The sequence below is a fragment of the Entelurus aequoreus genome, linkage group LG14 (genome assembly GCF_033978785.1).
Source record: "Entelurus aequoreus isolate RoL-2023_Sb linkage group LG14, RoL_Eaeq_v1.1, whole genome shotgun sequence".
In the NCBI taxonomy this organism is placed as follows: domain Eukaryota; kingdom Metazoa; phylum Chordata; class Actinopteri; order Syngnathiformes; family Syngnathidae; genus Entelurus; species Entelurus aequoreus.
The window spans coordinates 19,756,604-19,771,877 of record NC_084744.1 but is presented as its reverse complement, the minus strand read 5'-3'; the positions used below and the strand labels follow the sequence as shown (position 1 = coordinate 19,771,877).

The 15,274-nt window shown below is 39.4% G+C and overlaps 1 protein-coding gene across 2 annotated transcripts in view; it reads right to left on the bottom strand.

The window, feature by feature from the left end:
* LOC133664495 (glypican-6-like) overlaps positions 1 to 15,274 on the bottom strand; it is a 252,654-nt gene that overhangs the window by 79,273 nt on the left and 158,107 nt on the right. The window contains exon 7 of one of the 2 annotated variants that reach the window (XM_062069162.1): positions 14,835 to 14,864. The exons of the other annotated variant lie outside the window; for it this stretch is intronic. Coding sequence (XP_061925146.1) covers positions 14,835 to 14,864 — 30 coding nt within the window. The remainder of the gene's footprint in view (positions 1 to 14,834; positions 14,865 to 15,274) is intronic. 2 annotated transcript variants of the gene reach the window in all.

The following is a 15,274-nucleotide window of genomic DNA, read 5'->3' as shown; positions in this document are numbered from 1 at the left end:
ATTATTTATCTTTTTACTGGAAGTAAAACTATGCAGAACAAATAAAAGAAGACACTGACAGACAAATGCTGGACCAACTTGTGTTTGTCTTGTTAATCCTCGTCTGCTCTCTATGCGGAGGACCGCTGTGAATGTGTTTTTGAAAGCATCTTGCATGTCTTTCAATTGAATCTGTGAATTGTCGATTTTTTTTTCTGTTTTGCGGTGGTGCGAGTTTGGACAAACCTCTGGGTGTACGCCTAAATACATGTTGGATACCCACTGTTGATTGTTTACTGACAATGTGCGCCTCATCCAGCCAAATGAAAATGTTTAACATGGCAAGCGACGGAAAGGAAGAGACTGCCGTAAATTATATCCGTACTCTGAAAAGGAAGAAGCTATAATTTGTCTGCAATGATAGCTTTTACCAATGGCGTGAGGCCCCAACAATCAAGCTCTGACAATGCTTGGCTTTTCAAGAATAAGAGAACCGCAAACTTTGAGTTATAGCAATGTGGTATATATGATATCTGAACATCAATTGAATGCAATGTGCAAGTTCCAAAGTCTTTTGGTGCAAAATTCTTTGGCCACCTGTAAAGTAACGTTTTCACAGCATTCATTTCATTGCAGTCCTTCTCCTTATTCCTTTTTCAGACATGTTGAATTGGGTGAGTTTTTGTACATTTTATACAATTTTGATGGGGATATTGATGAAATAATTCTCTTTTACAGTTTGCGTCACTATGCAGACTATCCAGGGTTTCTTGCCATCCATGCAAATGATGCACAGCCTCGCAACTTTGCCACACAAAAGAACAAAATATCGTAATGTGTTATATAATTATATATATATATATATATATATATATATATATATATATATATATATATATATATATATATATATATATATATATATATATATATATATATATATGTATATATATATATATATACATATATATATATATATATATACGTATATATATATATATATATATATATATATATATATATATATATATATATATATATATATATATATATATATATATATGTATATATATATATATATATATATATATATATATATAAATATATATATATATATATATATAAATATATATATATATATATATATATATAAATATATATATATATATATATATATATATATATATATATATATAAATATATATATATATATATATATATAAATATATATATATATATATATATATATATATATATATATATATATATATATATATATATATATATATATATATATATATATATATATATATATATATATATATATATATATATATATATATATATATATATATATATATATATATATATATATATATATATATATATATATATATATATATATATATATATATATATATATATATATATATATACAACTCTTATTTTTTTGTGATAGAGTAATTGTAGCACATACTTGTTGGTCACAAAAAAACATTCATGAAGTTTGGTTCTTTTATGAATTTATTATGGGTCTACTGAAAATGTGACCAAATCTGCTGGGTCAAAAGTATACATACAGCAATATTAATATTTGGTTACATGTCCCTTGGCAAGTTTCACTGCAATAAGGCGCTTTTGGTAGCCATCCACAAGCTTCTGGCAAGCTTCTGCTTGAATTTTTGACCACTCCTCATGACAAAATTGGTGCAGTTCAGCTAAATGTGTTGGTTTTCTGACATGGACTTGTTTCTTCAGCATTGTCCACACGTTTAAGTCAGGACTTTGGAAAGGCCATTCTAAAACCTTAATTCTAGCCTGATTTAGCCATTCCTCTACCACTTTTTACGTGTGTTTGGGGTCATTGTCCTGTTGGAACCCCAACTGCGCCCAAGACCCAACCTCCGGGATGATGATTTTAGGTTGTCCTGAAGAATTTGGAGGTAATCCTCTTTTTTCATTGTCCCATTTACTCTCTGTAAAGCACCAGTTCCATTGGCAGCAAAACAGGCCCAGAGCATAATACTACCACCACCATGCTTGACGGTAGGGTGGTGTTCCTGGGGTTAAAGACCTCACCTTTTCTCATCCAAACATATTGCTGGGTATTGTGGCCAAACAGCTCATCACATAGACACAGATAAGACTTTCTGGAGAAAAGTTCTGTGGTCAGATGAAACAAAAATGAAGCTGTTTGGCCACAATGACATTATGTTCTTTACAAGTGTATGTAAACTTTTGACCACAACTGTGTATATATACATAGCGCTTTTCTCCTTCAAGGTACTCAAATCGCTTTGACACTATTTCCACATTCACCCATTCACACACTGATGGTGGGATCTGCCATGCAAGGATTTAACCACAACCCATCAGGAGCAATGGTGAAGTGTCTTGCTCAAGGACACAGCAGACGTGACTGGGATGGCAGAAGGTGGGGATCGAACCAGCAACCCTCAGTGTGCTGGCACGGCTGCTCTAACAAACGAGCCACGCAGTCCCCTTTTCAATTGTTAAACATACAAAGAGAATGTCTGTGTTTTGTGGACAACGGAGCAGACAGCGAACAATGGTGTTTGTTTTTATAATACAGAAATTTGACAATTGGTTGAGAGAATGTGCTTTTACGCTCATGTATTATCTAACCGGTAAGTTAGGTTTCATAACTCCATTTGATAATTAAAGTCAAACATGGCGACCTGAGGTGTGAAATGGGTGCAAGCGCAAGTTGGAACATTCTTTAAAAGGTTTTCTGTATGTCTCTGTGTTTTTTTGTTTTGTTATTATAACATACCATATTTTATTCAATACAAAATGAGACAAGCCTGTCTGTAATGTGGTTGTGGGTTTTTTTTTGTTTTTACCGGGACATTCTCTTTTCATGCACAACATAAAAGGAAAGAAGAAGTTGAATCGCAGTGCCAGTTGCTGTGTTTGAAGACAATATGACATCCCGGTATTGTTTTCCGCTGCTTTGTCTATGTTACAAATAGAATTATGTGTCACGTAGTTGAGCGGCTGCTTTGTGCAATCATTAAATGTAGCAGAATATACCTGGGGTACAAATGCAATCCATGTGTAAAGCACATCTTTGTTTTCTCCTACGCTGTCCTTGTTTTACGTACCGGTGCACAATAATTGCCCAAGACAACACCATTGTTCACGCTTGTGAGAAGTTGACAAGTGTTTAACTTGCCCTTTGATAAAAAAACTTCTTGTCTGGATTTACAGCCATACATTTGTTCGCAAAGGAATACGGGAAGGGCTGGCAGGCGGGGGGGGGGGGTGAGTCCACCTTCAGCTCAATGAGCCATGACGCTTTAATTGCCTGACATTCTGTCAGAGCACACCCCCTCCTAAAGCAATGGAGATCATGAAAGTCCAAAGCGGCGATAAATACACAACAGGCTGTCAGGCTCAGAGGCGTATTGTAGATAAGGAGAGACGCGTTTAATTTAGCGTATGTTACAAGTTTGGTCCTTTTTAAAGGACTAATGTGTCCTTTTGTTACAAACCCCGTTTACATATGAGTTGGGAAATTGTGGTAGATGTAAATATAAACGGAATACAATGATTTGCAAATCATTTTCAACCCATATTCAATTGAATGCACTACGAAGACAAGATATTTGATGTTCAAACTCATAAACTTTTTTTTTTTTTTTTGCAAATAATAATTAACTTAGAATTTCATGGCTGCAACACGTGCCAAAGTAGTTGGGAAAGGGCATGTTCAACACTGTGTTACATGGCCTTTCCTTTTAACAACACTCAGTAAACATTTGGGAACTGAGGAGTCACATTTTTTAAGCTTCTCAGGTGGAATTCTTTCCCATTCTTGCTTGATGTACAGCTTAAGTTGTTCAACAGTCCGGGGGTCTCTGTTGTGGTATTTTAGCCTTCATAATGCGCCACACATTTTCAATGGGAGACAGGTCTGGACTACAGGCAGGCCAGTCTAGTACCCGCACTCTTTTACTATGAAGCCACGTTGATGTAACACGTGGCTTGGCATTGTCTTGCTGAAATAAGCAGGGGCGTCCATGTACCTTTCCGCATTAATGGTGCCTTCACAGATGTGTAAGTTACCCATGTCTTGGGCACTAATACACCCCCATACCATCACACATGCTGTTTTTTTAACTTTGCGCCTATAACAGTCCGGATGGTTGTTTTCCTCTTTGCTCCGGAGGACACGACGTCCACAGTTTCCAAAAACAATTTGAAATGTGGACTCGTCAGACCACAGAACACTTTTCCAATTTGTATCAGTCCATCTCAGATGAGCTCAGCGAAGCCGACAGCGTATCTGGGTGTTGTTGATAAACGGTTTTCGCCTTGCATAGGAGAGTTTTAACTTGCACTTACAGATGTAGCGACCAACTGTAGTTACTGACAGTGGGTTTCTGAAGTGTTCCTGAGCCCATGTGGTGATATCCTTTACACACTGATGTCGCTTGTTGATGTAGTACAGCCTGAGGGATCAAAGGTCACGGGCTAAGCTGCTAACGTGCAGTGATTTCTCCAGATTCTCTGAACCCTTTGATGATATTACGGACCGTAGATGGTGAAATCCCTAAATTCCTTGCAATAGCTGGCTGAGAAAGGTTTTTCTTAAACTGTTCAACAATTTGCTCACGCATTTGTTGACAAAGTGGTGACCCTCGCCCCATCCTTGTTTGTGAATGACTGAGCATTTCATGGAATCTACTTTTATACCCAATCATGGCACCCACCTGTTCCCAATTTGCCTGTTTGGATGTTCCAAATAAGTGTTTGATGAGCATTCCTCAACTTTATCAGTATTCATTGCCACCTTTCCCAACTTCTTTGTCACGTGTTGCTGGCATCAAATTCTAAAGTTAATGATTATTTGCAAAAAAAAAAAAATGTTTATCAGTTTGAACATCAAATATGTTGTCTTTGTAGCATATTCAACTGAATATGGGTTGAAAATGATTTGCAAATCACTGTATTCCGTATATATTTACATCTAACACAATTTCCCAACTTATATGGAAACGGGATTTGTACTTATCTGTTTGAGCTGTTGGTATGATAAAAATATAACAAGGCTGCAGCTGGAATTTGAAATGATTCGCTCAAACTGTTGCCATCATAAACTCTGTTAACTAAAGTCAATTACTAACCATCTACCACCGTCCATGACCAAACTACCAGACTATCCACCTACAATCTGACATAACCAGGCCGACTCCCCCGTTGTCAGGAATGGGGAGCATTTCATCAATCAATCAATCAATCCAGAGCACGGCCACCGCCGCTGCTCACTGCTCCCCTCACCTCCCAGGGGTTGGAACAAGGGGATGGGTCAAATGCAGAGGGTCATTTAAAAAAAAAAACTGCTCAGTGGCCTTGTGATTAGAGTCAATCAATCAATCAATCAAAGTTTATTTATATAGCCCTAAATTACAAGTGTCTCAAAGGGCTGCACAAGCCACAACGACATCCTCGGCTCGGATCCCACATCAGGACAAGAAAAAACCCAACCCGATGGCCTGAGATCGGTAGGTCGTGAGTTCAAACCCCGGCCGAGTCATACCACAGACTATAAAAATGGGACCCATTACCTCCCTGCTTGGCATTCAGCATCAAGGGTTGGAATTGGGGGTTACATCACTACAATGATTCCCGAGCACAGCCACCGCTGCTGCTCACTGCTCCCCTCACCTCCCAGGAACAAGGGGATGGGTCAAATGCAGAGAGTAATTTCACCACACCTAGTGTGTGTGTGACTAACAGTGGTACTTTAACTTTGATCAAAGTTCATTTATATAGCCCTTAATCACAAGTGTCTCAAAGGGCTGCACAAGCCACAACGACATTCTCGGCTCAGATCCCAAAACTGAAATTAAAAAGTAAATTTCTAGCAGTGTGACCCCAAGTTGCAGAGAACAGTAGGCGAAATAGGTCAAAGTATAATAGAACAACAAAAGTTAGTGCAGCCACCGTGTGCAAGCAAAAACAAATCTAGTGCAGCTAGGAAGTGCACAAATAACAAAGCAACGCACAAAGCTGAAGCAAACTGGCAGAGGTTGCGGGAAACCACTACAAAAAGACTGTTCTGATTGACAACCAAGAGCAGATGTGTCCAGGTTGGAGCCAGCACCCATTGGCAGGAAGGGGAGGTGAAAACTACAAAATTTGACTACTGGACAGGATCTCAACACAAAACACACGGGGAAAAAAACAACACAAGTCCAAAACTGTCATTGGGGTCACACTCCGTACTAAAATTGGCACCTTACTTCTTACAGTTACAGTACCACTGATAGTCACACACACACACTAGGTATGGTGAAATTACTCTCTGCATTTGACCAATCCCCTTGTTCCACCCCCTGGGAGGTGAAGGGAGCAGTGAGCAGCAGCGGTGGCCGTGCTCGGGAATCATTTTGGTGATTTAAACCCCAATTCCAACCCTTGATGCTGAGTGCCAAGCAGGGAGGTAATGGGTCCCATTTTTATAGTCTTTGGTATGAATCGGCCGGGGTTTGAACTCACGACCTACTGATCTCAGGGCGGACACTCTAACCACAAGGCCACTGAGTTACTCTACCACTATTCGAATGTATGTTAGTCCACCTAACAAGAGGTTAGTAGACGGTAGGTAAGGTACAATATGTTAGCTCAAGAAAGTGAGCAGGAGGAGCCAATAGAGGTTAGGGTAGGTGGGTGGTTGGTAGGGGTGGGCTGATCAATCCAAATATTGATAGTATCGATACAAAGGTGAGTATTGGTATCGGATCGATACTAGCATGATGGGAATTATATTTTTGTTGTAGTTTCTGAGATGACGGAGAGGAAAAAGAGTGCTGTGTGGAGCTATTTTACAGTGTCAGACAGAGAAAGTGCCAGCTGTGACATATGTAGTGAAGCTGTAGGACAAACCTGTACAAGCACTTAAAGGCTGTACACCCTTTGAGCTGCAAAAAAAACCGAGGGAAGAGGAGGGAACTCCCCAAACCCAAACCAGACCCCTGGCACAGGAACAGACGTCAATGACAGAGGCCTGTCAAAAACCTCCATAATATGTAGGTAGCACTTTCTCGAAGTGAAAGTTATTTCCGGCATGAATTAATGTTGTTTTTCAAAGTGTAATTTGGTGGTCAGAGATGTAATTTAGCAGAGAGATAAACTGTTATCATATATTCAGTCAGTTAAATTACAAAACCCAAAACCAGTGAAGTTGGCACGTTGTGTGAATCGTAAATAAAAAACAGAATACAATGATTTGCAAATCCTTTTCAACTTTTATTCAATTGAATGGACTGCAAAGACAAGACACTTATGTTCGAACTGGAAAACGTTATTTTTTGCAAATATTAGCTCATTTGGAATTTGATGCCTGCAACATGTTACAAAAAAGCTGGCACAAGTGTCAAAAAAGACTGAGACTGACTGACTGACTGCCTCCAGCATGGATGTTGAACTTGTTTACATTGCGAGCCACATCGCAGTTATGGCTGCCCACGCAGGGCTGCTTGTACCAGTGAATATGAGAGAATAATACAAGTACACAAAACTGAGCGTAGATGTCAGAAAACCGGAAATGGTGTAACAAGGCAAGTCAAGGCAGTTTTATTTACATAATGCATTTCACTATCCAGGTAATTAGTGGGCAGTCAAAGGAGGAACCTTTGCAACTTGTGACAAGTTTGGAAATGGTTCTAATATGATATACATCAGGGGTATCAAACGTGCGGCCCGCGGGCCAGATCAGGCCCGCAAACAGGTTTTATCTGGCCCGCGGGATGAGTTTGCTAAGTATACAAATCAGCCAAAATTTTTGAATGAAATACATTTTTGTTCTAAATTTGTCCACTAGATCAGTGATCCCCAACCACCGGTCCGGAGACTGTATCGGTCCGTGACGCATTTGCTACCGGGCCGCAGGTAAACATTAAATCATTTATAAACGACTGCATTTTCTCCGACTTAACTTTCGCCTGTCCCACTACACACACCAATAAATAAGCTTGTTTATACTGTAGATGTAGTATAAAACTCCTGATAGGAAGTTGCCATTTGTTATATTTGTTATAACTTTGTGACATGATACAATGCACATCAATGAACATATCAAATATAAATGTGACAGATTGTAGCCAAAGGCTGATTTCCATCTGCATTTCATTGAAAAGAAACAAGCCCAGGGCTCCCACTAATTCAACATTATAGTGAGTTGTATTTTTCATGCACTTATTTTTGCTGTATTTATCTGGCACAACTGGAAAGCCGGTCCCTGAAAATAATTCCTAGATTAAACCGGTCCGTGGTGCAAAAAAGGTTGAGGACTACTGCACTACATGTCGCAATAGCAATTATTTGTATCTTTGTACATTATGCTACATATGTAAAAAAATAAAAATAAAAAACACATGATGTTAGTGCACCAGTCGAGGAAAATGAGCAAATTACATAAATAACATCCTGTAATTTAATTTTGATAAACAATTTTTTTCTTGATACCGTAATTTCCGGACTATAAGCCACACCTGACTATAAGCAGCACCAGCTAAATTTAAGGGAAAATACAGATTGCTCCATATATAAGCCGCACCCGACTATAAGCCGCAGGGTTTTGATGTGTAATTACCGTAGTATATAGGGGTTCCTGCTACCACGGAGGGGATTGTCGGGACAGAGATGACTGTTTGGTAATGCAAAGCGTCCCATTTATTAACAATAAATCTTTCTATCATTCAATCAAACTTTCACATCTTTGACATGGCGAACAGCATTCGTGCAGAGTACAAATTAAATAAACATTGATTGATTGATTGAAATAATACAACGGTGCAAAGTAATACAAAGTGCTCGCCTGTACGTTATCAAAATAACCAGCCTACCGGTATATGAAAAGTCAGTCTTTAATCATTGTGTCATCGTCTTCCTAAAACCACCGAAATCCTCTTCGTCGGTGTCTGAGAAGAACAGGCCGTAAATAAGCCGCACCCTTGTATAAGCCGCAGGGACCAGAACGAGGGGAAAAAGTAGCGGCTTATAGTCCGGAAATTACGGTAGATTGAAAATTAATACCAATGAGTTGACTGATAAACATTATCACATCATTTATTCAGAAAATATAAATAACAACAAATAAAGATAGAATACTACTAACCGCAACACGTAAGTGTAAAAAAACAAAAACAACAACATAATGATTTGTACATTTTCAGAATGTGCTTGTTCCATTTTTAAACAATGAAAACAATCTGAAGTTGTCTTTATTTTTAAGTTATCGTGCTGTGGTTTTACCAGTCCGGCCCACTTGGGAGTAGATTTTTCTCCATGTGGCCCCCGATCTATAATAATAATAATAATAATAATAATAATGGATTTTATTTGTAAAAACACTTTACATTGAGCAAACAACCTCAAAGTGCTACAGTGTATTAAAAAATAAAAAGATAATAAAAAATAAATACAAATAAAAACTAGAACAGCCTAATAGCTAGAACTAGCACGCATATATCTAAAAAAAAGGCTTTTTTAAAAAAGAAGGGTTTTTAAGCCTTTTTTAAAAGCACCCACAGTCTGTGGTGCCCTTAGGGGGTCAGGGAGAGCGTTCCACAGACTGGGAGCGGCGGAGCAGAAAGCCCGGTCTCCCATTGTTCGTAGCTTTGTCCTCGGAGTTTAGAGGAGGTTAGCCTGTCCGGAGCGGAGGATTTGGGGGTGAGCAGTTCTTTGAGGTAGAGGGGGGCATTTGGTGGGTTAGTAGGGAGACTTTGTATTCAATCCTGAGTGAAACAGGAAGCCAGTGAAGGGATTTGAGGACTGGCGTGATGTGGTCGTATTTCCGCACTCTCGTCAGGATCCTAGCAGCACTATTTTGTAAGTACTGCAGCTTCTGGATGTTCTTGCTGGGGATCCCGACAAGAAGTGAGATGCAGTAGTCTAAAAATCTAAAAAGAGTTTGACACCCCTGATAAACATGCAAAAAATATACTCCAATATATCCTGTTATCCCAAGAGACAGCAATATACTTTGCAGTATAAACTTCCCCATCCCTACTTTGGATGTTAAACAGGCTACTTAGACTCTGGCAATAATGCTTTTAACCCCGCCATGCACACATTGTGTAAACATTACGTGAGCAGCACAGCTGTGTGCCTGCTTTTAGCATAATTCATTATTTGGCAGAGAGAACAAAATAACAGATTTTTTAATTTTTTTTTGTCATTTAGATTAGTCAAATGTTTAAACATTCAAAAATGAATGGCAGCGGTAGCAGCAGGTAGGCTAATAGGTTGTGTAATGTAGTAATGCGTGGGTAGAGTGACTCAGTGTGACATATTACATAAACAACTCAAAAGTCCACCGCGCTGTGACTTTGGGGACAGTTTCAAGAATGTCTTTGCCTCGCATAAACGTCCTTGCTGTTATTAGCGGCGACGTCTTGCTATTTAATATTTAGCAGCTGGAGGTAAGCTGCAGTAGTGTGAGTTCACAGACAGCAGATGTGCGTGGTATTTCAAATATGACCTCAAAACACCGCCATCAACATAGAGAAAAAAAAAGAAAAATGTTACCGGCTTCATTACCAGAGTTTTATATGTTCACGATGTGACTCACACCAAGGACGAAAGGCAAGCTTGAGGAACTTCCGCACAGTTTTTTACAATGCAACTTTCTGCATGTACTTCATGTATATAACAAGTTCCGGCAATCTCTTCTCTGAATGCAGACTGATTATTCATGAGCAGCCTCCCATGGCTGTACCATTACAGCAGATGCTGGCCGCACGGCTCTGTCAGGCAGGCTCATCTCCTGATTTGTCGGCTTGTGGGAGAGGTCTATGCTGTTACTAATGTCGGACAGGGAAATTTCCAGAATAGATAGGTTAATTGACAAAGGTGTCCTCAGCACCTGAGGACACATGGGCATATGGTCAACCGTTCTTGATAAGTTGCTGACTCTGTTATAAAAAAAACTGTTAAAATGCAGAATCTGTGCTGCATGATAATAATGAGCTAATTTATTTGAACATATGCCTTCCAATTACAACTCATTGAGGCTAAGTGGCCTTAAATCTTTTCAGAGATTAAAACGAGCTATTAGAAAGTAACAGATGCTTATAATAAATACTGTATTTTTAGCAATACTAATTGCCTCTTTTTGCACTGCTCTCCAAATCTAAACATTGGAACTATTTAACTGGCCTCAAGAAAATTGACAAGATCTTGGGTTTGGGGGAACCTGCTTGTCGTGACGGAGCGGTTGTTGCTAGACACAGGACGGACTCTAGGGAGAAGAAGGAGTGCCGCGTGCCTGGCGAGCCTTCCAGTCGAGGATGTGGAGATATGTACCTATTCGGAATTATGACAACAGGACATATGCTGATTGGAGTAAGCGTTGCTCTGGTTTGTAGACAAATTGGAAGTTGTTGGCAGTCTTCAAAGTACCCCAAAGCTGCCACAAATGATTGGAGGATGCGGGAAGAACTGTGGACACTCTTGTGATTTGGATAACATCGGATTGTCTGCCCCGCAGGATGAATTTTGAGGACCAGTCATAGACAATTTTATTTTCACTCGCGTACAAAACATTCTAACTTGGATTGTTTCCCTGGCTTCGAGACTCTCCCGAAGGACAGTGCGGCGAAGACACAACAAACTCCCTTCTTGTCTCTCATGGACAAACACCTGTTGTTGACTTTGGACTGACTATCGGCTGCACAAGATCAAGGCCGCGGAACAGAGACACGCGGCAGGTTTACACACACACATGCATCCACAAAAATATACGCCACACACACATACCCCACCCCCTATCCAACGCCCTTGACGCGTATCCCTAAGGGGCGATGGACAGATGGGCAGCGCCTGAAGAACTGCAGACTGCCACCGTGGCCCCCCACTCCCTTCCCTCTGTTGAAAGATATCTCGAGATGTATGTTGTAATATGTATATGTGCTTTGCTATGGTCGTTTTTTCCCACTACAGACTGGGCCCCCTTAGGAGCCCAGTCCAGGTTGTATTTTTTTTAATTCATCCTTCCCCATCGTTTACCTTTTTCCCATCTTTTACGGGGCGCCTTGTGGCGACCCATCAGCGTTCCTGTTCTGTAACCCTGTACACTGATTGTTTGTCTTATCTTGAACGGGTTTGTGCTGAAAACAAAGTTTTGTTGTTATTCGTGCAATGACAATAAAGACCTACCTACCTACCTACCTACCTACCTAAAGGGGAATTGCACTTTTGGGGGAATTTTGCCTATGACTCATAATCCATATGAGAGACAAGAACACATATGCTTTTTTTGCATTCTAACTTGTAAATAAATATAAATAAATATACATAAATATAATTAAAGTCCGCTTACAACGTAGCTTAAGGGAGCCATGACATCATTGCGTCTATTGCGTCTATTGTGTTATCGCGATTTTGACCATAAAACCAAATAAACAACCATCCAAAAAAAATGCAAAAAATCCCCCATTTGCATTTTGTGACTTGAATATTGATCAAGTATTAACAATATTGTTATAAGCGCTAACGTCAAGGACCTACATTTAGCAGCGCCATAATCAGATAGAGGCAATCTCCTTATACTGCTGTATTGACATCATGAGCAAGTGAGCTCTATTCTCGCCTTGGAGCTTGTGAATGTTAAATCTTCCAGATTATAAATCATGCCTCTCACCTGGATACTAAAATGATGTGGACGTAAACTGAGAAGTTGGTACACTTTGACAGCCAACATAAACCCGGAAATTGCGAAAAAGAGGCGAAAAGACGCTTGGTCCCCCCCCTTTTTCTTCGCGAGGATTATGAGTCATTCGTCATCGAAACAGGAATATAACAAGTGGCTGCCTAGTTTTTGTAGAGAACAGGGACTCACGTTTATTGATAATTGGCCCTCTTTCTGGGGCAAACCGGGCTTGCTGATGAGGGACGGCATTCACCCTAAACGGGAAGGCGCCATCTCTCTATCTAGAAACATAGATTACTGGTTAAGTCACATTTGACTAACTACACTAGAGCAAGCTCGGGCACAGGCAATTACAGTGTCTGTTAGTCTGAGTGAGGAGTCAGTTAAGATAGAACAAACCAGCACTAGGCTGAACACATAGCATTTCTCGTAGAATAATACACAACTCACAATGTTTTTTTCTGTAGTGACTGTGCCAGAGTTGAACATGCATTCTACTGAGGTGGCAAATTATGACGCGTTCAATCACGGCACCAAGCAAACAATCTGAAGATCCCCATCATATCAATTCCTAGATATGATCGAAATTATCTAAGGCGCAATACACAAAATAAACGTCACGTTATTATTATCACTAGTACAGATAACATTAACAAAAAAATCCTCAAGACAACCTATAGTATGGGCTTTTTAAACATCAGATCATTGTCTCCCAAAACGTTATTAGTTAATGAGATCATTAGAGACAACAATCTTAACGTCATTGGTCTCAGCAAAACCTGGCTCAAACCAGATTAATTTTCCCCGCTTAACGAGGCATCTCCTCCCAACTATACAAACGCACATATTGCCCGTCCCCTTAAAAGGGTTGGAGGGGTCACACTAATATACAATTAAAACCTTGACATTACCCCTAACCTAAGTAATAAATATAAATCATTTGAGGTGCTTACTATGAGGTCTGTCACACCGCTATCTCTCTTCCTGGCTGTTATCTACCGCCCCCTGGGCCCTATTCAGAATTTATCAGTGAATTTTCAGAGTTTGTCGCTGATCTAGTGACACACGCAGATAATATAATTATAATGGGGGATTTTAATATCCATATGAATACCCCATAAGACCCGCCGTGTGTGGCGCTCCAGACTATAATTGATAGCTGTGGTCTTACACAAATAATAAATTAACCCACGCATCGCAACGGTAATTCAATGGATCTAGTCCCTGTGTAGTCACCACCTCCAAAGTTATGATACTCCCGTACACTAAAGTAATGTCCGATCATTACCTGACAAAATTCAAAGTTCTGCGGTCCCCTTTGAGGTTTCTAATTGTGCCCATTGGGTGGAGTTTTTCCTTGCCCTGATGCGGGATCTAAGATCTTGTGCAGCCCTTTGAGACACTTGTGATTAAGGAATATATAAATAAACTTTGATTGATTGATTGATCAACATCCTAACAGTCGGCATTCCAGTGACAGCAGACATTGTACAGTAAGTGATATGTTATCATGTTTGTTGTCTCACATAAAGTCTGCAGTAAGTAGTCGAAGGAAAAGGCGAAAGTTGTGATGCATTTGTGAAATTAATGCGCCACTGTATGCCTAAAATGAGCAAAATACGTAAATAGTACATGTTATTATGAATGTACATCACATATATACTTACAGTGTGTATGTTGATGGAAGTATTTTAAATGTTTTTAAGCGATCAATAAGAAGAACAAAACTCCCATCTGCTCCATTGTAAGCTGACTTTTGCTCGCATTTATTTACTAGTTAGAATGCACAAAAAAAGAAAAACATGAGTGTTATTGTCTTAATAAGGATTGTAAATGATAGGCACAATTCCAAAAAAAGGGCAGTTCCCCTTTGAAAAAGCTGCATGCAAAACAATGATAGTAGAATAATCTACATAAACCACTTTGAAGCACAATGTAGTGCACTACTTAGCTGCAACCAGCCGAGGTGCTGCTGAATCAGCCTCAACTTGTGATAACATGATGTCAGCAATAGGACCAGGAGTTCAAAACATTTTAACGATCCCATCATACTGTAGTTACAGTCGTATTTAAAAACTATGATCCATTGCTTAACAGAGCATTCATTTCCCCATGTAGGAAATGTGCTCAAATTCCCATCGCTAATATAAAAGAGTAGAAATATGTTGAAGCTTACACTGTGTTGCATCGTAGTCCAAATAATCCTCTGGTTTGCAGCATAGGGAAGAAAAAAAGTCTTGATTAATACGGCGTAGGTGGATAAATTAGTTGATGTTTGCACAAAGGGAAAAAAAAAAAGAAGGCAAGCACAGCAGAGAAAAACATCACAAAATGGGTGAAGGATGTGCAGAAACATAATTAGTATTGGACCAAACACATTGATTTCTGAAGGTGGACGAAAACAAAACCCCAAATGTTAAAATCCTCAATGCATGCAGTACATTACTTCAATCAGGTGCGGTTTGCAACCCAGATATGAAAAAGAACTGACCAACGACATGCCACCCAATAGCGGTTCAAGAGAACATATTCAACAAAAAAATGTCTATATTTGTCACAATTAGAAGCCAAACGTTGTAAAAAAAAAAAATAGCCGGAATATTTGGCTTTTATGGC